General features: G+C 41.5%; 1 protein-coding gene across 3 annotated transcripts in view; it reads left to right on the top strand.

The window, feature by feature from the left end:
• AIMP1 (aminoacyl tRNA synthetase complex interacting multifunctional protein 1) overlaps positions 1–27,875 on the top strand; it is a 205,568-nt gene that overhangs the window by 35,479 nt on the left and 142,214 nt on the right. For 2 of the 3 annotated variants that reach the window (XM_069241223.1, XM_069241241.1), the window contains exon 2: positions 17,523–17,656. In XM_069241223.1, the coding sequence (XP_069097324.1) occupies positions 17,548–17,656 (109 nt within the window). In that variant the 5' untranslated portion in view covers positions 17,523–17,547. Of the gene's footprint in view, positions 1–13,205; positions 13,286–17,522; positions 17,657–27,875 lie in introns of those variants that run through there. The other variant, XM_069241233.1, reaches the window with a different exon arrangement.

Below are 27,875 nucleotides of genomic sequence, written 5' to 3'. Positions count from 1 at the left end.
GCTTTGCACACTGTGTTTGAGGCAGCCTTATATAAATAAACTCCCTTCAACCTTGAAGGACTGCTTTAACCTATCTTAGGACCATCCTAATTTGGCCACTAAATGTGACATTTCAGAGTCTATGGCAGAGGTTGTTTTATAGATCTCTTGCAAGATGTCTTTTCCTCTAATCGTTGTTTCGGGACCCCAATTGATTTGAAATTGTTCCCGAGAAGAGAACTAGCTTCCTGAACAATAAGAGAAAGCTCCCTTCATAGTCTTCAATGATTGTTGTGCAGTGGCACAGGCACACATTGCAGGTGTTCTTTGAGCAGAGTATTCCTGGAGAAACCGGCTGAGTTTGAAAAGGACAAGGAGTGGCCAGTTCAGGAACCAGATTGTCCTCCAAAGATGCACAGAGTGCGAAAAATGAATATGTAATAACTGCAGTCTCGACTGTGGGGTTGCGGCAGGAATAAGGACATAAAGATAAGAATAGCTTCTGTGGATTTGGGAGCTCCAAAAGAGTGGTTGAGCAGAAGCCGAATGGGAGACCTGCACAGATATTTTGCTGATTAAGTGTATGTAGTGTTACTTGTATGTTTTGTAACTCGGACACACCCTGTCCTCTGTCTCTACTAAGACATAGACCAGATTGGAGGGATGAATATCAAGAATAATAACCACATCCTACACAAGCAAGGTGACTATACACTGCAGCCTTTCTTGGTACCTCCTGGCCTTGATTAGGCCCTCGCCACATGGAGACTCCAATAGCGAGATGTTCTCAAAACCTTCTCAATACCCCAGATCCGCAAGGGATGCAGTAAACATTAACAGCGTAACTAAAACTGTTGTACTTTAGCCTGCCAATATATAAATTAAGGGCTGTTATTTAACATTTTCAAACTTTCTGTAGCCAAGCCCATTCCTACCTTTTCTATGGTTCTGAGCCAGAAGGGGCAAGCTGTTGCTTGGAGTTGGAGCCTCGAAATGAACTGGTTCTACGAGGCCTATTAGGAAATGTATAAGGTTTAGTGATGATCACATAGCTCATCTTGTTTTCTGTAATAAAGCAGTATTGCACATTTTCAAGGCTTTATTAGAATGCCTTAAAATACTTTTTTTTTTTTTTTTTTATATGTACATGCATCTTTCTCATTCTTTCTTTCTGTCCTGCAGTTATCATGGATCATGCCCATCTTTGTCACCAATCTGCTGTGGATTCATAAATGGTTACCCCACTACGTTGCCTTTTATAATTTGCCTTTGATTCTCGTGTAGGAGATTCTATCCTATCCCTGAACGTGTGTTTGTTACTAGGTTATGTTGCTTTACTGTTTTTGTTTTTTTGTAAACAGATTTTATTGAGGAGAGTATGAGAAAAAGAAGAAACACAAAACAGAATAGGTCATAGTTCAGCATTAGGCATGAGAAGGTTATCAACAGCTGATCATTTCCTTACAGAGCTTGAAACATAACATCTATGTGCATCGCAATTCAATAACAATTCCCACTTGCCATTGTTGATACTGTCGTTATTGCTATCCCTTCTGTCAGTATTTATTCCGGGCTGGTCTGTTGTTCCTCACCAAGTTAGTAGGTGTGTGCTAGTGGTGTGGTGAGGAGATCATGATGCGTCTATTAGTTAACACTGTGCCTGTCTATTTAAGGATGCTTATTGCTCAACCTATTTGTTGCTACCCCTCACCCCCTTAACTTGCCTTCTGTAGTAGTGATGTGTTATGTCTGTCCGTGCGTGGTCATACAGGTCACGTGAGATACCCTAGTCTCATTTCTCTGGGATCCGGTCTGTTTGTTTCAGCTGCAGTTCCGTTTGTCTTCTGTGAGAATACCAGTAATCTGGTGCATTGATCTGTGAGGGTCCCCTCCCGCCAGGGGCCAGGTTTTCCCTCTGTAGCGCTATGGTAAGCTGTTCCCAAGCCTCCTTCATCTCAGGGGATCCCATTCCCTTCTTCAGTTCAGTGTGCAGTGCCAATCCTTTGCTATCTACCCATTTCTTGAGTTCCCTTCTCCAGTCTCGGAGCTGTGGGCCCCCCAGGGGTTCTTCCAGTTCCTTGTCATCTCTCTCTTGGCTAAGATAAATGCAAGGTCTTGGAACCTACTAGTGGCCTTGTTTCTGGGTGTGTGGGGGAATCAATGAAGCAAGCATCTAGCGGGTGTGCATGCAATCTCAATCTCAATAATGTTTGCCACCTCCGCAATCGCTGTGTCCCAGTAGAACTCCAGCCAGGGGCAAGACCACAGCATATGGAGAAAACCTGCTGCCTCCGGGCCGCACCAGGAGCAGCCTGCTTCCCTTACTCCGAAATGATCTCTTAATCTAAGTGGGATAAGGTAAGCCCTATGAAGCACTTAAAACTGTATGTAACCTAGCGTTCCTGGATATTTTTGCGATCCCAGTCCGAATCTGTTGAGAGTCCCCCAGATTGTGTTCCACTTTTGTTTCAGGTCAATCAGGAAGGTCCCCTCTCCAGTCCCAACGATCCTGTAGAGTCTGGTAACTGCTTTGTGTGTGCATCCTGTAGCTAGCAAATAAGTGCTGAGGCCGTGATGGGGGGTGTTCAACTGCTCCCGTCCCCCAGTACCGCCCGACAGAACGAGTGAGTGCCCGGTGTAGCAAGAAGTGGCCCTGTGGAAGATCATGTTCTTGCCGAAAGTCCTCGAAGGGTAGCAAGTTGCCCTCCTTATACAAGTCCCCCATCCGTGTGGCCCCTGCATCTATCCATGTGAGTAGTACCCTCCACTCTCCCGCTTTAGGCAGCCAGCGGAGCCAGGACAATGGAATGCCAGGAGAGTATGGCGCGATCAGGCCCGTCCTCAGGAGGCATCATCTAAGTTGCATTACTGTCTATAGATGGATTGCTTGTTTGTATCTTGGACTTGGAGTCTGTGTAGTGATCCTGTTGGGAATGCTGGAATGTTTTGATGGGTGAAATATAGTGTTTTCTAAGCCAGATGTGATTCTACTATGCTGTCGACGAGTTGTCAGTTTTTGTTGTTAATCCTAGTTCAGAACATGTGCCTTGGTTAAACTTATTTTGAGCCTCCTTTTGTGTCGAGGTTGATCTTCGCTGTTGTGGCAAAAACTGGTGTGGTACATGGCGGTTTAGCAGGACCTGAAACCTGCTTTGTTCATTTTCGTAATTTATTTTTCACTTGTTTTTACTGTGATTGGCAGCTTTGTTTTTTGTCTTCTGACTAATAGCCCGGAGACTTGGTTGTTTGTATTGTATCTACAAGTGCTCTGTTCCTGAATACATTATTTTGAGCTTTGCATTTGTTTCTGTTTGAGGAATAATTCTGGCTATTGTTTCATGTTGACTCCATGTGTCATTTGAATTTATCCTGCATGCATATCTCATTTAGATTACATCTACGTCTGTAAGTGTTGCGTGATATCGTTGTCTTTCTCGTGTACGTCATTCTTCATGTGCACAACCTTCTACAGTTACATATGGAATCTGCTCCTTGCTTAATGTTTTCATGTCACTTTCATTGTAAAGTCAGCCCGTTGCCCCCGCAGACACAGCTGGTTTGGTAAAAATACTTCTGTTGACAAAGGTGTGTTTTTCCTTTGGCCATTTCACGTCTCCTCTTATCCATGTGTTATACACTGTTTGTTTCTATACACAATTGACTTTTGATGAGCGGCGATGCATTTTATAGAACTAGATTTGAGGTATTTTTCTTTTGCAGAATTTGCATTCATTGACTTGGTTTGCTGACAAACTGAACTATGCATTCTCTCATGGCCTACTTTCTTCATTGGTGAACTCAGTATGTTATCCTCATTACTGTTTTTGGTTGTGTGAACTTTTATTTTTGGTGACAGTCATCGAAATGTTGGCAGCTAGTCCGTATTCATTTTGCTTGTAGCTTTGATGAAATTATGATGCTGTGATGGTGAATCTATTCCCCAGTGTCGACACGAAAGAGAAGTCGGTGAATGGTTTACTTGAATATGCATCTAGTCTGTAGAATAGAATATCCTAGAAATACGCAAAATGCGGATAAGTAAAGCCTAACAGTCTAAATGTGGACGAGATTAGAAATGTGCGAAGTGGAAACTGATCATGACTTGCCAGTGTGTAAAAATATTTAAATAATGGTGAAGATTACTTATTATAGCTACGTTATATGAGAAGCTTAAATTGAGAAAAAACGAATTCATGACAATTTCATGTGAGCCTAAACTATATGGAGTATATTTTACATGAGAATGTGGGGCTTTGAAAAATGGGAATAGGAATGGAACAAGGAGAGCCTGTATGCCAACATGAAACAAGTCCTGGAAATGCAGCCACTTTAATAGATTTATTGTCCACGTGGTCCATGCACAGCCTGTGCACCTGGAGAAAACATTTGAAGTGCTCCAGTTCGATACCATAAAGGAGGTGGTGAAGCAGTAAAATAGGCGAGCGCAGGGATGCAGACCGGAACGAGGTTGGTGCTGTGAGTTATGGAGGGAACTAACTTGAAAAAGCCCCGGAATGAGTTGCCACAAGAAGCTGAAAAGGCGAAATCGATAAGAGGAGAGGGCTCTGGGCATGTATGTCAAACCCACTAAGACAGCAAGGAGAAGAAAAGCTGAACCCTCACAGTACTCTTAGTGAAGTACTGGCATGACATGGCAGCAGTTTTTCAACCAAACAGGTGTGAGTTGTGTGGTTAGAGGGTACATTGTGTATCTAGAGGTCCGGATGTTAAGATCAGCCAAGTAGGAATCTGTTGAATTAAAAAAAACAAAAAGCTAAACTTTTGACCTCAAGTTTTGAAAACGGTGGTTGATGGGTTCTGCTGAAACTCCAGTGGTAGAAATTTTTCATATTCTGGAGACCCAAGTAAGGAAAGTGTGGGTTTAGATCTTCTCTTTTTCTGAATGTAGGTGGTTCAAACAGTAGGGAACTTGCACTCTGTAAGAAGCAACTGCCCCCGATATAGTGAGATTGTAGAGAGGGCTGGGTGTGTCCTACTGCAACATGTTGTGCGTCAGGCATGCTATCTTAAATGGATCCTGGCTTCAAATGGGGGCCAATGTAGAGGCTTGATTAAGGGTGTGATCTGGTTGAAGCGTCCTGTTCCCGTTATCAGTCACGCTGCAGCATTGAGGGTCGCCTTGAGCAAAGCTTGTCTTGATTTAGGAAGCCCCATTAAGATCGCACTTCCACAGACAAGTCTGAAAACCATTAGGAGTCACTGCGATCTTGATGTCTGGTGATGAGAAACTTTTTCACCTTCTTGCGAGGCTGAGTTGGAAAAAAGGTCTCCATGTGGAAGTTTGATTGCATGTTGAGGATTTTGTCTAGTGTTATCAAAAAGGATTTTTTTGGAGTCGATGATGGGTTTGCATTTGAGGGCGTCCAGGTGGTTGAACCTTCCACACATTGGTGTACTGTGGAGGGAGAAGTTGAGTAAGAATTTAGGGCCAGATGTAGCAAGGAGTTTTGCCCATTCTGTGTCTATGGGAAAATGTGTTCGTACATATGGCACTTAGTTCCTACTCAGTCCACTTACACCAGAAATGAACAGTACAGCTGCGTTATACTGAAGGAAAGAGGTGCCATTAAGCAAAGATCAAAATGATCACTGTTTCTTGAAGAACAAGGTAAGCAATACAGAGACTGCTAATAGGGTATAAAAGGTACAAAAGTGTTGCAGTCTGAGTCACCTTGACCCAAGCTACAGGCGGCTAAAGTTACCAATCTCGGGCAAGAGCCATGCTTTTGTCCCATGCAAAGAAACTGCTCCACAAGCTCAGGAGCGAGTGCAAGAGTAAGACTGGAGAAGCAGTACTGCAAGTAAGGTTAGTTGTTCCTTCTCAAAAGATCATCTACAGGCATGCTTAGCAGATCTGAAAAAACGCTTGGAGAAATCACTATCGGAGGGCCTGCCACACAGCGTTCCTATTTAGGGAGTGACCTCTCTGAACTCTTGAGAGACATGGAGGTTCTACGCTCTCGAGTAGAAGCAGCAGAACAAATAATCTGGTATGTTAGATACCGATCAGATCATGATGACCCTCAGTGTTTCGCTAGAATCTCAAGTCAAGGCCCATATTGAGAAGTGTGAAGGTCTGAAACAGTCCTAAGAGGGACAAAACTGGGATCAGAACTTAACCACAGAGGAAAATTATTTTGGCGGCTGCATCCTCTGTGTTCACAAAAGCATTATAGTCAGATGAACCCCTAAGCATTGGCCGAGAAAAGTACACAGAGTCGGGAGGTGAATGAATAAAGTGACTGACTGCCTAGGGACGTAATGGTAAAATTGGTTACCTACCTACTTTAAAGCAGGGCGACTGCAGGTGGACTTGCTGTTCAGGAATACCCACATGATGCTCCTCAAGGCATGGCTGTGACATCTTTAGTGAAATGTAGACTTCGCTAATTATAGGAGAATGTTTACATTTACAAAAACAATTTTCAAGCTTTTGCCACTAAACTGAAGAGGTCTAAGTCATTAAACTAGTGCAAAGGGTCTGTTGAAGTTTGAAGGAGCACAACCCTACCACTGTGTTCCTCCCAAAAAAATACATTTAAGAGAGGAAGAGCAGAAGCGGCTGATACAGTGATTATCCCACCCAGATTAATTTATTCATTGGATCTAAATAAGCGATACGTACCATTACAGCTAAACCAAAAGAGATCTAAAATATAGATTTAAACTGTCTCAGTTTCAACACTATTTATTATCCTCACACCCAATACAAGCTAGGGCACTTACGTTATTGACACAGTACACGCTCTTAGTAACCTGCTAAAGTTTTGCTGGGAGGTGATTTTTTTTTTTGTTATTTTTTTTTTTTAATATGTAATTATTAGCATTTTGACATCTAAAAAGATAATGGATTGCAGTGTCATACAACAGCTCTATGTTCCGTGTACAGTGATAATTGCAGATGGCACGTTATTTGGAGCATCCAATCACGGAACCGGGAGGTATAGGTAGTGGAGTGGCCGCACTTCAGGGATACCTAAACATGGGTAATTTATACAGCCTATGGTAGGGGCCCACAATAAGGGCGGAGATGGGGCGGGAGACAGACACCTCCAGTTCCAACCACGGCCGAGCAGGGTGAAGATCTGCCTTCTCAAATCCTCCTCACTCACGGCCACATCACGCATAATACCTGCTAACTGTACACTAGGTTCCAGGGGCCTCCGCATCAGTTGGTCTTCTCTTGGCCATGTGGAGGGAGTGGGAATCTATGTAGGCTCAAGAGGGGCGGCGGGATAGGGGCTCCCACAGTGGAGTTGTCAGCGTCCGTTCTTCCCCACATCACAGTGCCGCATACTGAAGTAGCCCCTTAAGGTGGTACAGTTAAAGATCGGGAAGACCCAGACCTCTTTGCTCCTGAACCAATTTCAGGATCTCAAGTTTGACCCTGCAGCATTTAGTGCACCAGAGCAAAGACCCCAGCAGTTCATCAAGTTGCTGAAACAGTGCCATTGGTAAGGTACAAAAGGAGTTCTGCATAACATATAGGCATCTAGGTAACAGAACCATTTTGTTCAAGGTCACCCGTCCAATAACTGACAACAGCAGAGTCTTCCAAAACTCCACGAAGCGATTGAGGTCCTGCAGCACACGGCCCATCTTCATATCCTATTGCATATGATTCCCAGGTATCTAAAATTGTTTTTTTTTTCAAGGGAAGTCCAACAGTTGGGAGATCTGTCACCAGGCACAAGGCTAATGCTGCCATCGGGAAAAACACTGTCTTGTGGCAATTAACTCCCAGACAAAAGACATGTCCGAAGTGCATCAGGAGTTGTAGTGGTTGCAGAGCAGTGCAGACAGGATCAGTCACATAAAGGAGAGTGTTGTCTGCATACATATGTGGTGTCTCCCACCTGTATCCCCTTGTTGCCAAGCTTGTCCCTCAAATAAAATAACAGATCCTTCATGATAAGGACAAAAAGGAGCTGAGACGGGGCACCCCTGTCTGGTGCCTCTTCCAATGTTGAAGGCCTCTGATACTACCTGGCCCGTGCGCAGTCGTGCCATGGGTGCCATGTAAAACAGGCAGATCCAAGCCAAGTACTGTGGGCCAAAACCCATTTCTGGAGCTCTTCCAAGAGGTATGTCCTGGATAGCCTGTCTCTATGTCCAAAGGCACCAGCGCGGCCTCTACCCAGTGTATTTGATGGCAAGAAAGATGTGTGAAAGTCTCCTGAGGTTCATGTGTGTGCCCCTACCTAGCATGACCCCACATTGATCAGTCGGACCAGCCTGGAGACCATCTGACTCAACCGTGTCGCCAGGACCTTCAACAATTATCTTGACATCGATGTTGAGTATAGACAATGGTCTATATGATTCCAGGTCACAGTGGTCTCTACCGGGTTTCGGCAGCATGATTATAAGTGCCTCCTCCGTATGATTGGGCAAATCCCCTATCGGTTTGTCTCTTGGAGTGTGTCTAGGAGCTTAGGAAGGAGGTCAGAAGAGTACCTGATAAAACTCTACTGGGAAGCCATCAGGGCCCAGGGACTTCCTCTGGCCATATCTTGAAGAGCCGCCCTCAGCTCATCAAGCTGAATATTTTCCACCGAGTCTTCTGCTCCTCCTCTCAAGTGAGGGATTTCAATTTTCCTCATTATAAAACTAAGTTGGAACAAGGGTGACCAACCTGGGCCCTAAAGGTCCTCACAATACACTTCTGCAGAGAAAGATTGAAAGCGTTATTTGGCTGGGAGGTGGGTCGGTAGGCTGCCCAGACCTGTGAAGATATTACCAAGCTGCATACATGCAATGTGGTTACAATTATAGATGTCCAGGTGAAAAGATAAGAAAGTGGACGACTTGGATAAGGCTGTAGTGGGTAGGACCTGCTGTGGTTGGTCAGAGAAGCTAGACCCAAATGTATTTCAGTGCTGTCATATATACCAAAATACAGACTTGGGATTCTACAGCCCATTTGACAGACACCCTGCCCACCCAGCTTGGCCAGGGCCTGAGGACGACGATTGACATTCTAATTTTGTTGAATAGCCAAGTCAACATGGTCGCCTCCAACTGCTTCTGCAACCCCAAGCCTTCAGATGGCTCCTGCTGTACACCCCAAGATCCATCTCACAAGCTATAATCATTAGCAGTCTAGACTATGGCAACACCCTTTATGTCGACATCACCACTCAACTCACCAATAGGCCCCAAGTCCTGCAGAACGTAGCAGACTCACTCTCAAACTACCCCCAGCACGTACATATTCAGACACCTCATGGACCTCCACTGGCTACCTATCCACAAATGTGCCTTCATCAAACTCCTGACACTCACCTACAAAGCTCTACACAATGCAGGCCCAGCATACCTTCAAAACCACATCCATTTCCACACACCAACTAGACCAACTAGACCACTCTGCTCAACCACCCTTCTTGCCTTCAGAAGTGTTCTCATCTGATGGATCTTTTTAAGTTGACAGAGAGAGTGAGAGAATCAACAACAATAAACAATTTGGATTTCTGGGTAACTCGTTTGGCCACACAATTAGGACCAGAAATCGATAATTGAAGTTAAGTAATTTATTTCCAATCAATATTCCTTCCTATGAATATGCATGCCATGAAATGTTAAAAAGATAGAGGATTATAGCTGGCAAGCTGCAATATCGCAGTCTTTTCAGTCTCCTCAAATTAAGGTGCAAGGCAATAACAACCACAGCAATACAGAAACTGAAATTAGAAATAGGTGTTCCATAATAAAAAATAAAAAAAACCTTGCTCTCTCCTAAACATTAAATAATTCTAAAGTCATCTAGTCAGTGTTACAAATCAGGAATGAGGATGGTTGAAATTGTATCTTTTGGGAATGCAAGAAGGTGTCAGCATAATGAATGCTTCCGTAAAGGCCCTCCAACAAAGGAATAAGTGTTTAGCATGAAGCGTCACCCTTGCAAGAGTAAAGGAAGCTGAGGGGTTTGTATCCCTTGAAGTCGTAGTGAATTTGCTTAACTTCTAACAGCCTAAGCATTAATTTAAACAAACGAAACCTTCAACATTAATGTTCTTTCTTTCCTCCTCTCAAAGAACCAGTCAGCTTTTAGCCTGTCATTTGCATACACATCACAGTTACTGCAACCTTTAACATTCCACGTTCCTGGAATACGATGAATAGGAGACTTTGGCTGCTCACTAGATCTTCATGTCTCTTCCCAAGATTTGTTTTTCTCGGGCCTTGCTATCGGCAAACTAACACATATACCCATACTCCTTTTCTCTAGCTAACAAAGCCTTGAAAGGCACCTGCAAGAAAAGGAACACATTACCCAAGCAAAATACATTTTAAAATTAAGGCCTTTAGTCTAACTTTAACCAACATGTAATGTGCATTCCCGAATACATGATCTTAAATGCACATGCACATACTTGTCAAATAAATGCTGAAAATGAATAAGAAATACAGGTTTACTTATACAGATTCATCTTCATGTGTAAATAGAAAACCTAAATAATGAATACATGTAAGCACTTTAAATGAACATTAGTGTGCACGTTTATAAAGCTTCAGTCTTCCAGTGGTTACATTTTTATTAATGCAGTAAAATATCCAGACATATTAATGATATTAAGATACGAGATATAAATATAATGTCAAATGTATATCCGTTTTTTGCACAGTAGTGACCTGTAAAGGATGGAGTCTAAATTGCGCTGCTCCACCGGAGTCCACTGAGCCAGAGCTGGGGGCTGCGCCGCTTCCTGCGTGGCACCCAAAGCCTGGAACAATCTCCCCTTCCACATCAGAGCTGCTAGTTCCATTTTAGAATCTGGCAAGAAACTGAAAACAAGACACTTCCAATAGGCCACAGACAGCTACACATCACTTCTGTAGGTGCAAGGATGCTCTACCGGGTGATATGCAGCACCCAAATAAGCAAACAAAAGCACACACATACCCCCCACCCTCCTTTTTTTAACCAAACATTTCACCTTGAAGGGCGTGGTGATTCATTAGTGGAAGGAGGGTTAACGCCTTCCTTTAGGTTCGACCTCAAGGCGAATAGCACAGCATGGGGATTTGGCCTCGGACCATTCTACAGGGAGTGCAGAATTATTAGGCAAATGAGTATTTTGACCACATCATCCTCTTTATGCATGTTGTCTTACTCCAAGCTGTATAGGCTCGAAAGCCTACTACCAATTAAGCATATTAGGTGATGTGCATCTCTGTAATGAGAAGGGGTGTGGTCTCATGACATCAACACCCTATATCAGGTGTGCATAATTATTAGGCAACTTCCTTTCCTTTGGCAAAATGGGTCAAAAGAAGGACTTGACAGGCTCAGAAAAGTCAAAAATAGTGAGATATCTTGCAGAGGGATGCAGCACTCTTAAAATTGCAAAGCTTCTGAAGCGTGATCATCGAACAATCAAGCGTTTCATTCAAAATAGTCAACAGGGTCGCAAGAAGCGTGTGGAAAAACCAAGGCGCAAAATAACTGCCCATGAACTGAGAAAAGTCAAGCGTGCAGCTGCCACGATGCCACTTGCCACCAGTTTGGCCATATTTCAGAGCTGCAACATCACTGGAGTGCCCAAAAGCACAAGGTGTGCAATACTCAGAGACATGGCCAAGGTAAGAAAGGCTGAAAGACGACCACCACTGAACAAGACACACAAGCTGAAACGTCAAGACTGGGCCAAGAAATATCTCAAGACTGATTTTTCTAAGGTTTTATGGACTGATGAAATGAGAGTGAGTCTTGATGGGCCAGATGGATGGGCCCGTGGCTGGATTGGTAAAGGGCAGAGAGCTCCAGTCCGACTCAGACGCCAGCAAGGTGGAGGTGGAGTACTGGTTTGGGCTGGTATCATCAAAGATGAGCTTGTGGGGCCTTTTCGGGTTGAGGATGGAGTCAAGCTCAACTCCCAGTCCTACTGCCAGTTCCTGGAAGACACCTTCTTCAAGCAGTGGTACAGGAAGAAGTCTGCATCCTTCAAGAAAAACATGATTTTCATGCAGGACAATGCTCCATCACACGCGTCCAAGTACTCCACAGCGTGGCTGGCAAGAAAGGGTATAAAAGAAGGAAATCTAATGACATGGCCTCCTTGTTCACCTGATCTGAACCCCATTGAGAACCTGTGGTCCATCATCAAATGTGAGATTTACAAGGAGGGAAAACAGTACACCTCTCTGAACAGTGTCTGGGAGGCTGTGGTTGCTGCTGCACGCAATGTTGATGGTGAACAGATCAAAACACTGACAGAATCCATGGATGGCAGGCTTTTGAGTGTCCTTGCAAAGAAAGGTGGCTATATTGGTCACTGATTTTTTTTTTTGTTTTGTTTTTGAATGTCAGAAATGTATATTTGTGAATGTTGAGATGTTATATTGGTTTCACTGGTAATAATAAATAATTGAAATGGGTATATATTTTTTTTTGTTGAGTTGCCTAATAATTATGCACAGTAATAGTCACCTGCACACACAGATATCCCCCTAACATGGCTAAAACTAAAAACAAACTAAAAACTACTTCCAAAAATATTCAGCTTTGATATTAATGAGTTTTTTGGGTTCATTGAGAACATGGTTGTTGTTCAATAATAAAATTAATCCTCAAAAATACAACTTGCCTAATAATTCTGCACTCCCTGTACACAGTTTGCCCAAACCCTAATCATGATTTACTACCTTGGATTATGGCGCTAGTGAAAATCTGAAAGTAACTAGAAATCAGTACAATAAATGTGTGGGATGAAATTCATTGACAAAACTCTCATATTGTGTTTACCTGTTCATGAGGAAGGATTCTTTTGACCTACATGGCACTTGTTCTCAAAAAGTTGCAGTACATAGATGCAGACATTTAACCTCTGCCTAAGAACTCACATTTTGCACACATGACGATAGAGGAGCCCATTTATGAATCGATTTTCCCAGGGTCACTTAACTTTTGAAGTGAGAAGGCTGGGATTCGGACTCCTGTGTTTAGGTAACACAGCGGTCAACTGTCCCTAGAATCACAACTAATTACATTTGGGAGGAATACAGCTTAGGCAAAATGGGACAAACTTCACCTGTGTAGCCAGCAAGCCTTTAGCCATCGAGTATCCTCCCATGCGCCTGGTTTGCTGTCCCACCCATTCGTTATTTGGGGGAGGGGGACTGTGTTCAGGACCATTGGGCCAGATACTCTTTGTTAGGAATGCAAGAGGCTGATAGTGATTGACAGGGACCAGTGGCTGGCAGCCTGCTCAAGCACATGGCCAGAGAAACAGTTGTCTCGGGGGTCTCTTTCTAGCTTCAAGAATACCCATTTTGCTCTTTGGTAACGTAACTTAAATATATATTCTTTTCGCTTCAGCCAGCTTCAAAGCTTCATGTCTTTTAACCAGGTCTCGGTTATTATTGTTAGAATGACAGCGTATTTCTGTGCATGGATGGCTTGTGTTTTTGCTTTAGTTGTTTGGGTGGGGGGCGCTATCGTTTTTCGTCACAAGAGAGCCAAATGCATTTAAAAACCACTAGACGGTTTGTTATTGTATTTCACTCGTGTGTCTGCAGGATTTGATGACGAACGAAAATTGTTTCGCCTTGTAGTGTAAGGCTGACCGCAACGATTTGAGCATGCACACTTACAATTGGACCTATTCGATTTGTAGGTCTGTGTGCCTTGTACGAGAGTGAAAATATTTTTTGGATGGTTTTAACGTTCTCTCTTTTTGTAGCATGGTGCTTTTTCATGCGTTACTTTCAGCTTAAATAGCGCATATTCGAATATTCATGGTGAGAGTAACATTGAACAATTGTGCGGATCTGTGCAGTTCTGGCGCCGTCACTGCTCACAGCCTATTCGAGGTTATTTATAGAATCTGCAGAATCATTAATGCACGGAAGCATTTGGATTTTATTAGTTTTCTTGCTTTGTACAGAGTTGCTCCTTTTGTGAGGAAAAAGTGTATATTTATTTATTTATTAAATTATATCTCAGCGAGAAGTAGGAGACGCTAAATTTCTGAGGGGTTGGGATGGGGGCACAGACGGTCTTGGAGAGCCGAGTTGGGGTCTGACTTGGCTCTAAGAGCCAATGCATGAGCTGAACCATCAAAAGATATAAATCGGGCAAAAAAAAAATATGATAAAAACTTGAAAATGGGGGGGAAAAGTATATGTATTTATCGTAATTTCTCGGCGTCTCAGGTACTGAATCAAGTGACTTTATTGACAGTAATATATTTTTTTAATATGAAACATCCAAGAAGACCCCATGCCCTGACGTCGTTGCCACGAGTTAACCCAAAATGTCAGGTTCTCTATTTGTATAGCCTGCATCGTTAATAAAGGTCGCAAACACATTTTCGCTTTCCTCTCTTTCTTTTTTCTCAATTTCTGCCATTTCTTTTTATCATTCTCGTACTTTTTCAGGATTTCTCCTTTACTTTTGCTGTCCTTTTTTTCTTTTTTCGTCTTGATGTCTTGTACTCTCTCTTTGTCATGCTTTCTTTTATTTCTTTTGTCTCTGTTGCTCTTTCCAATATGTTAAGAGCTCAGTGCAGCCCCTGGGTAATAAAAGGAACCTCAGACATAGTTTCTCACAGGGCTGTCACCTAGTACATGCTCACCACAAACTGAGTGGTGGCCAGTGCACCCTCCCCACCGCCTGGCTACAACATCTCTCCGTGCCTTTTTAGGGTCGAGCCTGCGCTAGCATGCGGTTGCGCATGCTTATCACTTGGGAGACGCTTTACTAGTTAGAAAAGGGCTCGGAGCCCCGTCCATGTCACGTCAATGTCTTTCATTGGTTTGTGGGCTTGCCTTTTAAAATCTGCTTGCTTTAATTAGTGGAAGGCATGCATATGTCATGCCTTTTCCGGTGATTAGCCCTTCTCGACAGCAGCGACCAAGTACTGAAAACATACAAGGCTCGCTGTTTTCCGTCTGATTTGTGGACTACTTTTTATCTTTTTTCGCAGCGCGATCTGGCTTGGCAGAAGTTGAGCACTTTGCATGACATCGACCCTGTTAGATAGTTAATTGCACTTTTGCCGGTTACGTATATAATTGCACTTTTGGCAATAGGCAAGAAAAGTCCGGTTGGGAGTTTACAACTTCTAATAGCTCCAACTCAGAGAAATGCGAGACCCGTTGCATTACAAATGCTTGTTTGAGTTAAGGTTTGTGCTCTTCTCTTGTCTGATTCAATTCAAAGAATTTTTAGGGTGAAAGTGAGAACTCCTTGGTTGAGAAGTTCTGTCCCAAGAATGACACTTTCTCTTGGGCAATATAAAACGTGGTATCAATAATGGCTAAGAATAACAATGGCGAGTGGAAATGCTTAATATTTAACCACTGGTTATCGCTCTTATCAGCATTGTCATTTGTTTGCTCACTATGCCAGAGTGGGGTGGATGGCAGTAGGGCATATGGTTTTGGATTGCAGTGGGGCTCATTGTAGTGAGGCAGATTGTGTTGGATTGGGGTAGATTGGAGTGGGGCATATTGTTTTGGGTTGGAGTGGGTGGACTGGAATGTGGCACATTGGAGTGGGGTGGACTTGAGTGGGACAGATTGTTTTGGATTGAAGTGGGGCAGATGGGAGTGGGCGAGGATTGCAGTGGGGCAGATTGTTTAGGATTGCAGTGGGGCAGATTGTTTAGGATTGCAGTATGGGAGATTGTTTAGGATTGCAGTATGGGAGATTGTTTAGGATTGCAGTATGGGAGATTGCTTTGCAGTGGGGCAGATTGCTTTTGATTTGAGGGATCAAATTGGAGTGGGGCAGATTAGATTGGGGTGAGTTGAAAGAATTGAAGTGGGTTGGGTTGGAGTTCACTGGGGTGGGGTGGATTGGTGTGGGGGTAAATTGTATTGAACTGGAGTGGATAGTAGTGAGGCAGATTTTAGTGGGGTGGATTTAGGTGTACTGTATGATTATATGTTAAAACAGCATTTCATAGGTTACACATAATAAAGAAACACTGTTGCTTTGCAATATTTCAATCAAGTTAATTGTCATCTTTTGAGAACAGTGCCCACAAGCAAAAACAAAAAAGAAAACATGAGTGCAAAGTGAGAAAAGATGACTTGGCAAAATAAAGCTAGCTTTGAAAAATACAACTTTGCATTGTTGTTTGTCCTGCTGGGCATGTTTTTGCCAGTCACAAGGCTTCTGTTTTCAGGGCACCAGAAGTAAAAAAAAAAAAAAAATAGTACCTTGTTCACGCCGGGAGCAGGGGACGGGCACTAATTAGGTTGAATCAATTAGGGCTTCACCCCTGCTCCACACAGAGGACCGGAAATGATGCCAGACGTGCCTTGACGAATTACAAGGCTGTAAAGAAGAGAGCATTGTAAACCAACAAATGGTGAGCGACAGACAGGTTCCCAGCCCTTAAATGAACACAAGAGTTGCAAGCGAGACACGTGCACTCACAGGCTCGACTCTAAAAGTGAAATGTCTCGTAATTGTTTAGATCACTCATTATTTTTCTGAACAGTTTTGCTAGTTAATGGCAAAAAAAGTTCTGGGAAACCCATAACTACGCTGTGAAGTTATTTTAGCAGGTCCTTTATTGGACTAGCAGTGGTCTAACCATGAAGTTCACTAAACCTTTGGTGATGGTTTGGTCGACTTGTTTTCTAATCGTTTCGGGTGTCCTCTTCCCCTCTTGAGCAGCATGGGGTCTTTTTAAGGACACGTCTTTATGCACAGCTGTTAAGTCCTTTGTGCAAAAGCGTTTTAGGCATTCTAGATTGATTGTGCATTCATAAGCCAACAGATGAGCAGACTGTAGTGCCAGAGAGTCCTCTTATGCACCACGTGTTCATTTTGGTCTAATTTAAATACTTTTGAAACTAAGTTAAATGTTTCGACTTGAAACCTTTTTAGAAGTTTTTCATTTTTTTCTCGCTAAAACAGACTTATTTAACAAACAGTTATATGTCCAGACTAAGTCCATTTTTATCCCAAACTTGCTCTTTAACTTAATGTTTTTCTCTCCTTAACTGTCATTTTAATGTGCAATTCAGTAGTCCATCTTTTCTTTAAATTTAACGACTTGCGCGGATTCAGTTATCTTTGTAAATCTGTTTCCATGAAGGTTTCTTCCAAAAGATCCATTCACAGGGTAACCACAGTGGTTCTCCTCGCACCCACAAGCTGTAACATTCTTTTATTATATATTTTTTTATTCTTTTTCTCTGCAACAGGCGTTCTTGGCTGACTGTTTAGATTTACATTCTCTTCTTGATTTGTCTTTGGTGGTCTGCCCATGATCCATTTGATCAGTGATGTGAAGGAATTTCCACCATGGGTTATTTAGCATTCTACGTAGATGAAGAAATACCTTACTATCATAAGTTATTTACATCACCAGCCAGGGTGATGTCCAGTCCAGAGTCTACTTCACATTGTGTTTTGTGTCTGCTGTAGGTTTGTGCACTGAAGAGTTGATATTAAGTATGTTACACACGTTCTTTAACATCTGGTTGTTATGGTGCTAAGTAGGTAATGTGCAGCAGCTATTGATCGGGTTCAGTGAATGTTCTTTATATCTTTTGTTTAGGCTGTTTGTCCGCTCCTTGCTAAAGATGGCTGGCAAGAACACTGTATTGAACAGACTGGAGCAGAGAGCATCGGAGGCAGACCAAGTTATTGAGTACCTAAAGCAGCAAGTCACCCTTCTAAAAGAGAAAGCAAGTAGGTCTGGCTCTAGTTTAATGTTGGCTGTTTATTACACTACAGACACATTGACCTTTTATGAACTCTAACTCCATCCTTCATGATGTAATGGTCTAATGATGCACACTTTGTTATGAAGAAGGGGTGTGCTTCTTCAAAGGTGCAGAGGAACCCATAGGGTGTATTCTCAGGTTTGCCCCTGAGTCGGCTGACTTTTGGGAAATGCTAAAAACCTACCTTTTGGAAATGGCCTTTATTTTGCACAATACACTTACACACCATCTGTGCAAAGACAATGTAGCGGTTTATCAAACAACTCTGTCCACAATTTCCCTTCAGTCACACTTCCATTGTTGTGACCCCAATGCATATAGCGAAAGTTATTATTACCATCCATAATTAGGTAAGTTAGGGCCAGATGTATCATGGAGGCCTTTTGCGATTCGGAAATAGCGATTTTTAAGAAATCGCTATGTCCGACTTGCAAAATGCCATGTATCACATTTGCGAATCGGTAATTGCGATTTCTTAAAAATAGCAAATGCTATTACTGAATCGCAAATTGCGATACCGGCCCCATTCGCACCTATGGGCCCATATCTGCAAATTTTTTGCATTTCCAAAATTGCGATTTCTTAACCAGAAATCGCAATTTTGGAAATGCAAAACCCCAGGGTGCTGGGGGCCTAAGGCACCCTCTGCTGCACCCCAAAATTATTTTTTGGGACATATAAGGTGCACACATGCCAAAAGGGCATGTGTACTTTACATGTACATTTTAAAAATGCATTTAAAATGCATTTTAAAATTTTGCACATGGTTACCACCAGGTTCAACCTGGTGGTAAATAGCGATTCCTAAATGCCCAAATAACATTTAGGAATGGCTTCATACATGTGCTAAGAAATCGCAAATAAGGAATCCTTATTTGCGATTTCTTATTAGAGAGTCGCAATTTGTGACTCTCTAAACAGGGTCGCAATTTTAAGGAATCGCTCAGGGATGTGAAATTCCTATCGCCCGACGCCCGGGACATCTTGTTTGGGGTCAAGGGCAACAAGTTTTTATGTTTACTTTGTCCTTGGGACAAGTAGGCCCAACCCTCTGCAGCACAAACCCTTTGGCTGCCTGTTTACAGAGAGTGGAACTCTCTGCAGTTGAGGTAATGTGTTTCCAAAAGATAATGCTGTTTGAACTTGTATTTATGGTTCATTATTTGAAAATCTTCATTATTAGGGTGAGTGCTGTAAATAAATGTTTTAAGGTCACACTTCACTACTAACGTTGGTTCCAGTACTAAAAAATAAAAAACGTGTATACACATGTTTGAAAAGTTTAGGCTATGAGGCTAAGTATAATGCTCCCAGAATGCTCTCAGATTAGATGCAAATGAAGTGTCATTTAGTAAAATGTTTTGATGCATGCTAGTATTTCCCAAAAATATTTCTAATGGAAAATCAGTGTAACCATTTTCAACACGATTATGGGAAGCATGAAAATAAACAAACACTGACAAAGCCAACTGATCTGACATATTTTTTATAAGTCTTTTAGTTTCATCAATGCGTGTCTTGTTTTGACATGGCTTTTGTAACACTTTATTGTTGTGGGAGCTACCAGGCCCTCAACATTGTAACAAACACTGGCAAAAAAAAACCAAAACGTTTTTGAACTCTAAAAGCACACGTTGCCACCAGTGGCATAACAAAGGCCCCGCAGCCGCCCTCCAGGGGACCCCTTCAGCACAGCACCTGCCCTGAGTGAGTCTGGAGAGGGGGCTCCTCCATGTTCTTTGCAAAGGGGCATCCTCCAGTTTCGTTACGTCACTGATTGCCACTGTAGTTCCTGACACTGAACAAAACTACTTTGTGTGCCAATATGCTCCTTGTGGAAGAGGAAGAATGCGATCTCTCACAGTAAAGCCAGCCGAAAGAGAGAGAAATAGAAGTTTAATAAAAACAAAATGTCTTTGTTAACACCAGACCTAATTAGGGACCAAGACCCACATGTAGGTAGCTTTTTGCATGTCGCAAACAGCGACTTTCGCTCTTTGCGACGTGCAAAAAGCACATTGCAATGCACAAACCCAGTTTTGAGATTCGGTAACCTGGTTACCGAATCGCAAAACGGGTTTGCGACTCACAATTAGGAAGGGGTGTTCCCTTCCTAATTGCGACTCGCAGTGCAATGTAGGATTGTTTTGCGAACACGGGCGCAAACCAATCGCAGTTTGCACCCATTTCAAATGGGTGCTAACACTTTCACAAAAGGGAAGGGGTTCCCCTGGGACCCCTTCCTCATTGTGAATGTCACTGTAAACATTTTTTCAGAGCAGGCAGTGGTCCTGCGGACCACTGCCTGCTCTAAAAAAATGAAACGAAAACGTTTCATTTTTCGTTTTTGTAATGCATCTCGTTTTCCTTTAAGGAAAACGGGCTGCATTACAAAAAAAAAAAACTGCTTTATTGAAAAGCAGTCACAGACATGGTGGTCTGCTGTCTCCAGCAGGCCACCATCCCTGTGAGGCCGCCATTCGCAAGGGGGTCGCAAATTGCGACCCACCTCATGATTATTCATGAGGTGTGCATTTGCGAAGCCCTTGCGAATCACAGATGGTGTCAGGGACACCATCCTACATTCGGATTTGCGACTCGCAATTTGCGGGTCGCAAATCTGAACCTACCTACATGTGGCCCCAAATTCTTAAAGTCACAAAAGTGCACCCATGGTATATGTCGTACCCCTATAAAATATTTCTGAACTGTATTTTAGCATGGGTAAATACGCATGTGTAGATTTGCTCATGTGAAAATCTATTGAGCATTTGCAAGTTCATTTTCCCTTTAGCCACTTTCTTCCCAACCCTGGAAGAAGTTCTAATTCTGCCATTGTCAGGAGTAAATGTCCAACCTTTCTTATCATGGGAAAATATTAGAGAGAAGCTGGTGAAAATCTTTAAAACATGCAGGTTAGTAGGTTTGCAGACTCAAAGGCATTCCAGCCCTGGAACTATTGCTTACTGCTTCCTCCAGCCCCAGTATGCAGATCTGCAGAAAGGTGGAAAAATAAGGAAATTGCTACAGTAGGGATTGAAACTGCAAGTATTCAAGCCCTACTATGGTAGCAGCCCTGGCATAATCAGAGAGGCTATTATCAGAGCTCTTACATTATGAGATTGCTGCCATAATTTGGCGCCACATTACATGGCACCAAAGGGACAAGTAGATCTTTTTACAGGACAAGTAGATTTGAGAAGCAACCTGTCCCGTGGACAAGTAGATATTTTAATAAATTCCACACCCCTGTCGCTATTTTAGCGATTTCTTAAAATTGCGTTCAGAATGTCTTTCATACATTCTGAACTGGCTTTTTGCATTCTCAAATGGGCATTCGCACCGTTTGCGAATGCAAAAAACCTTGAAACATCTCGCCCCAAATGTATAATCTGCAAAGTCATTATTGATGTCTCCATTAACAAAATGAAGTCCCACAAAAGTAAACGGATTATGTAAATATATAATGTCATTTACCTAAATAGTTAAAAATCAGACTTATCTCTAGCACTTGATTCGGCATATCAAACGAGAGATTGAAATCCTCTCCACAAGATGTTCTTTGATCTACGATTTACCAGTCCACCCGATATGCTACCCATCTGAAGAACTCAAACTTAACATGCACAGGTAGTTCGATCCTCAATCTCGCGGCTAAATGTTTTATAGAGCTAGCGATATTGAAGTGCATGAGGTTCTAGAACCTCATTAATAAAGGGGCCCTTGTCTTTTGTGTCTTGTCTTTTCTCTATATTTACTGTGTATCCTATAGCTTGTTTTTGTATTTATAATGTGCAGACTGCAGGAATAATACGTTTTAAAACCAGAGGCATCAGAAAGATAGCAGTGGGACAGTCCATGTATATTTCGTAACTGGTGTGTTAGTGAATGCAAAGGGCCTAAAAACGTGCTTATCAACAGTAAGAATGCAACATGCTATAAAATAATGAAGCAAGAAGTGGAGGGGTAGAAGGGCTGAGCTTGCAAGATAGTTACAACAGATGAGTCTTGATTTTTTTTCTACCTGAAACATGTCACATATTGGGTGAGTTGTATGACAATTCGAGGGGCCACCATGGATAGTCTGTGATCACGCCTCTTAACGCATCTGGTTTTAGGTGTGAACTGAAGCCGTTCTTATGCTCACCATAGACCACATGCTGGGGAATATAGCACAATTTTACACCGCCTTCCCCCCAATATTGAGGGAAACATCATTGATGCATTTTGAAGGTGAGGTGGAGGGCTCTTAAATGTAGCTTTTCTTGGCTGATGTTTATCTCTAATGCGTTCTGAACCATTTAAAACCTGATTTGGTGTAGTGGAAGCCTTGGTTCAATGTTTCTCACTATGCAAGTCTTGCTTTAACCAGGAATGCAACCTCCATTGAGTGATACTGTAGTAAATAAGTGCTCTGTTCAGCTGCAGCATGTGGCTATACCAAATGTTTTTTGCACTTCTACTGTCTTGCCCTCTCAGTATTGAATGGAGGTGCTTCAAGGCTTTTTCCATGCAGTCCTGTGTGCTTCACTGCCATCATTTATAGATCTTGTACTCTTTCATTAGAAACAAGGATGGGAGATGGAAAGCCTTGAATTTGAAACTAAGATTTACAGTAGGAATACTGAATCATTTAGGTGTTGGTGGCAGCCCAGGCTGAATCCTAGAATAGAAGTAGACTAAGGATAAAGCATATGGAGGTTGATTCCAGGCTGAATGTGGGGTACCCGCAATTAACCATGGCAGAGGAAGTTAGTGCAGGGCAGGCAGATTTATTCTGTAAAGATAGAGTGACCAAGGTAAAGGGAAAGAATCAAACAGGCTTGGGTACACTTTGGCTGTATTGACAAGGATAGAGAAATGCAAACTCAGATGAAGTTAAGGGAGAAAAAACTGCTGGTGGATCCATTTCATGGACACACTAAGTTGGACTTGAGACTAACTTACCTTGGTACTAATTTTTATAGATATCTATCTCTCTCTATTTTTATATATATATAAATAGATCACAAAAACAAATAGGTGAATACGCACACTCAGGACATCCAGGAAATAGAGTATGGAAAGCAAACTTTAATCCAAAACAGAACACGTTTCTGCTGTCCCTGCAGCCTTGATTACGTGCATTACACAGCCATTGACATTTAAATACAATTGTATTCAGTCTCATAGAAACAGGACAACGGGAAAGAGAGACAACGTTGTATTAGTCCCATTTACCATAATTGCTAATATAAGTGTGGCTCGTCGATAGACGATAAATAGATATACTCTAATCTATTACTATACAATGATCATACATGAATCAAGGACAGAATATAACTTAATAAATATACGTAAACTATATATATATATATATATATATATATATATATCTCCAGCATAAGGCTTGAATACTAAAGTTAATTTATATTATAATAGTTCAGCCAGTGCAAAGTTATACATTATAAATCCTGTTATCTGACCAGCTCACACTTATATTAAGTCATATTATGGGAAATCCCAAATATTTGTAAGTAAATGTCAGTTGTTAGTCTTAATGTGTTCACTATCAGAGACGTGATACTAAACTGTAACATAATCAATACTAGAATAAACGTGCAAAAAAGAGAAAGAAAAACAATGAAATAAGTGCAAAAAATCCTTATCTGTATATCATTACACCCAGTGCAGACCGTATTATAAATGTAAGGGGGAAAAGGAGAAGTCCAGGAATATCCGAATATATATCTCTATCCGACCCCATTCTACCTGTAACAACACAAAAATACATAATACATAATTTTTTTTTTTTAAATAGTTCTCATCTAATCACAAAGGCATTATGTATACAAAACAATACACTCAAATATCAAGTTAAAGTATTTTTCTCCATTTTCTAAAAATTAAATTGGCAGATAATTGCAAAAATCAGTGCTACATCAACCCTCACATAGGTGAGTTTTTAATTCCTCACCCGTACTTAATCCCTTCAGTATCTTAGTTTCCAAATCTAGAATAAATCTGGATTCCCTTTTCCGTAGAATTAATTCTCTGTCCCCACCCCTGTGATAGGATGGCACATGGTCCATACCAAAGTATGACAGTAGAGAATTGTCGAATTATGTTTCTCCTGAAAGTGTCTGGCTACCGGATAGTGTGAATCATTAGATGTAATCAATGTTCCCTCTAATTTTTCTTTCTCATGTGCGGCAATAGAATGTTCTTTTCTTGCGTGTGTGCGCCACTGAGTGATAAGATGTGCAACAAGGCAAGGCGACTAGCTACCACTTAAAGGTACATAACAAGCATTGGCAATGCCAATAAGGATTACTTTTAATTTAAGGTTGCTTCTTCGTCACTGAGTGGTTTAGGCACTGAATAAGTCATACATGCACCCTGTCACCCATCCCTGCACTTGTGCATCCATAAATCATTGATTTATCTTGCATTCACCAACTTCCGCAACCACAATACAACACATACACAAGTTCAGCCACATATGGAATATAAATTGAAATAATAAATGTAGAAAAAATAAAATATGCTGTTGCCTAAAAATAGCAGACATGCTTGCATTAACAAAATTAAACAAAGCAGCAGGTGGACGTCTTGAAATGGTATTGTACATAGCTGTGGACACCCTGCAATGGCATTGTACATTGATCCATATTTATTATAGTGTTGCTTCCCCTTGCACCATATAAGGGGGCGCAAGGGCAACTCAGCACTAATGCCAGATTGATCAAGCCATACAAGGCCACCTTGCATGGCCCTGCATGGCTTGATACTTCTGGAGTAACGCAGGGCAGCACAAATCGCTGCTTGCGTTACTTTGCCCCAGGGAGGTGTTCCTCTCTGAAAAATATGCGGAGTCACACTTCCTGTTTTGGAGAGAGGTAGAGGCTGTTTGGCTTAGTGAGTCACTGTATTACACTGCCTAAGACCCCCACTGCAGAAAGCTTTATTTTCACTCGCTGATTTCATTAATCACTCAAACACTTCTGCACTAATTCACTTAGCTTCTTATTCTCTCACTTGTTCACTGACACCTTCATTTTCTCAGTCACTGCTTCAAAATCTAGGTCTTCATTTACTCACTTCATGCTTCACTCACTCACTTGCTTATTCACTCGTTTGTAAACTCACACTCACCAAATCACTCATGTGCTCAGTCACCTCACTTACATGCATAATTGCATTACCTCAGTCACTTACTGACATCCATTCTCTTTTACTTGCTTTCCCGCTCACTTACTGGCTGCTCACCCCTTAATTGATTTTTTTTGTTTGTTTATTCACTTACTAATTTGCACACTTGCGATAAATCCCTTATTTCTTCATTCACATACTCATTCCCACATTCAGTTGCTCACTAATTCACTTCCTCAATTACTTGGACACTCACTCCTCATTCATTAACCCATTCAGGCACTGTTTCACTTATCTACTGACTCGCTTTGACAGTCAGATGCTCATTCAAAAACCCACAAATCCATTCACTCGCCCATTCACTCATACATTCACTATTTCTTATTCTTTTACCACTCATGCACTTTTTAACTTGCATACACTCTGATTCATTCATCCATTCATTCAAATAATGTTACTTTATAACATATCGCCTCAGACAAGTATGTGTGTGCAGCCAAAATAGTGACTCCAGGAGGTGCACAGAGAAATAGAAATTAAAAGTGGAGGAGTCACAGGTCTGTGGACTTGGCAGACTGGACTTGGGCTACAGGAAAAGCTTTGGAAATTCTCTCCAGCTGTTTCATGCTTTCCCTGCAGGCATTCACACGTCCTCCATTAGCATTTCTAAAGACAGAAATGTGTCTTTAAAAATGCATTTGGAAGCGCAGCGTCACCACCATCAGCAACACTTCAATCTCTCAAGTGAAGTATTTAATGAATGTAGCAGTGCTTCGGAGTGCGTGTTGATTGTAGGTGTCTGTGCGGGGGGAAACCTAGACATGCGCGCCCGCACAGGTGCGCAGTTTAGAGGGAACTATGGATGTAATAGCTCGCATATGTCCAAGAATGCGCTTTTTTACACTGTTTGGTATTTGCCACATACCACCGATGGCAAGGGCACTCTAATACATAAATAGTAAATAGACTACTGCATGTAAGAAACTGCTTAATCTGTCTTGAATCTCCTGGTTTTTATGTGGGATATTCTTTCCGCATAACACTATTCCGGCAAGCTTTGCAATGGCCGCATGGGAAAAATCCCTGTAGATTATGATCTCTAATTTGAGGAATCGTTGCAATGTCATTAGATCTCAAAATATCGTGTAAACTACGCCCCCTTTTACAAGTGATTTGAGGTCTCCTTTGGATTTTAGCACCAATAATAGCATCACTCCTCAAGATGTCCCAATTCTTTGAAATAATCTTCCTAATATGTGCTGTGTCCTCATTATAAGTCATAATGATTCTCATCTCATTGGTATCATCATTTTTCTTCACAGATTTGTTCTCAAATAGGGTCTGTGTTCTTTTCACCCCTTTGACTTTATTGATGGCCCTCCTAATCACTCAATTAGGATAGCCCCTTTGTTGAAACATAATCATATTTTTTTGGTCATTCTCAAATACCTCATCAGTATTACAGTTCCGCTTAGCCCTCAACAATTCCCCATAAGGAATACTCCACTACAAGTTCTCTGGGTGCCCACTTGATGCATGAAGTAAGCTATTGCCTGCAGTCAACTTGCGAAACAATTCTGTATGTATCATATTACTGATCTTTACTTTTCTATCAAAAAACTCAATAGATGATTTACTCATATGTCAGGACAATATTAAGATTGTTGTTATTAAGGTTATCAGTAAATCCTTTTGCATCGCCTTCTGTACCTTTCCAGATGATGAACAAATCATCGATGTATCGAAGCCACAATAGGGCCTGTTTAATTTCAGGGTACCTCTTCTCATCCTTAAAAATCTCCTCTTCCCAGCATCCTGAAACAAACCAGCAAAATGTGGAGCAAAACAAGTTCCCATGGCAGTCCCGAGAACTTGTTTATACAGTACTCCATTGAATAAGAAGATATTATTAGTAAGTCAATATATGATCATCTATAATCATGTCAGTATGTGCCAAGTATTTCATTGATCTTGTATGTAAAAAATATCTACATGCTTGAATACCTTTCTCATGTTTGATAATGGTATATAGGGAATTGACATCTAGAGTTATCAGTACAAAGTCATCTTCTCATGAAATACCTTCAAGTTTGCCCAGGAAATCTTTGGTGTTTCGCACATACGATGGCAAATTAATTACAAATTCTCTCAGAAAGAAATCAACATATTTTGAGACATTTTCCATAGCACTATCACATGAAGATACTATTGGTCTACCTGGAGGGTTATCTCTATCTTTATGGATCTTAGGAAGAATATACAGTACAGGTAACTTATCAAAATCGTTTTTTAAGGAAACAATATTACTCCCATGATAACAAACCTTTGTCCTTCCATTCTTTGAGATATTGCCAAATTCCTGTAACACTATTTGTGTATATATCTTTTGTGACAGTAATATAAAACTGCCTATTGTCCAGCTGACGCATGACTTCTTCAATATACTTTTCTCTCCCCATAAGTACAATATTGCCACCTTTGTCAGCTGGACATATAATAGTATTATTGTCTTCTGCCAATGATTTTATAGTTAATCTTTGATCATATGTTACATTTTGATTATGTCTCATCTTGAACCATGTTCTATGTCTGAACGCTATCAGATTCTGAACAACATCATCCTGGAACGTATCTATATTATCATGGTTCAAATTAGGCAAAAATGTGAATCTGGGTTTAAATCTCGAAGGAGCTGTAAGATCATATGTCACACCCAAATCATCCAAAGTTTGATACAGATCCTTCTGAGTTTCCTGTATCGCTTCAGCATTTTCCAACTCATGAAGGGTTACCAACGTATCCATATCGCTAATACTCAACATATCTTGACCATCGTAAATGTCTGAGCAATCATTACCCATACTGTTCTGATTTTTTAGTTTGAACCATATTTTAAGTTTCAACTTTGTAACAAATTTGAATAAGTCAAGACGAGTCTCAACATAATTAAAACGTTCAGTAGGACAGAATGAAAGATCCAAACATAACGTCAACTTATCTCTATCTGTCAGTACATGGTTAGACAGATTAATAATCGTCTTATTCACCGTATC

The sequence above is a fragment of the Pleurodeles waltl genome, chromosome 1_2 (assembly GCF_031143425.1).
Source record: "Pleurodeles waltl isolate 20211129_DDA chromosome 1_2, aPleWal1.hap1.20221129, whole genome shotgun sequence".
NCBI classification, from domain to species: Eukaryota; Metazoa; Chordata; class Amphibia; order Caudata; family Salamandridae; genus Pleurodeles; species Pleurodeles waltl.
This window is presented reverse-complemented; position numbering and strand designations above follow the sequence as displayed.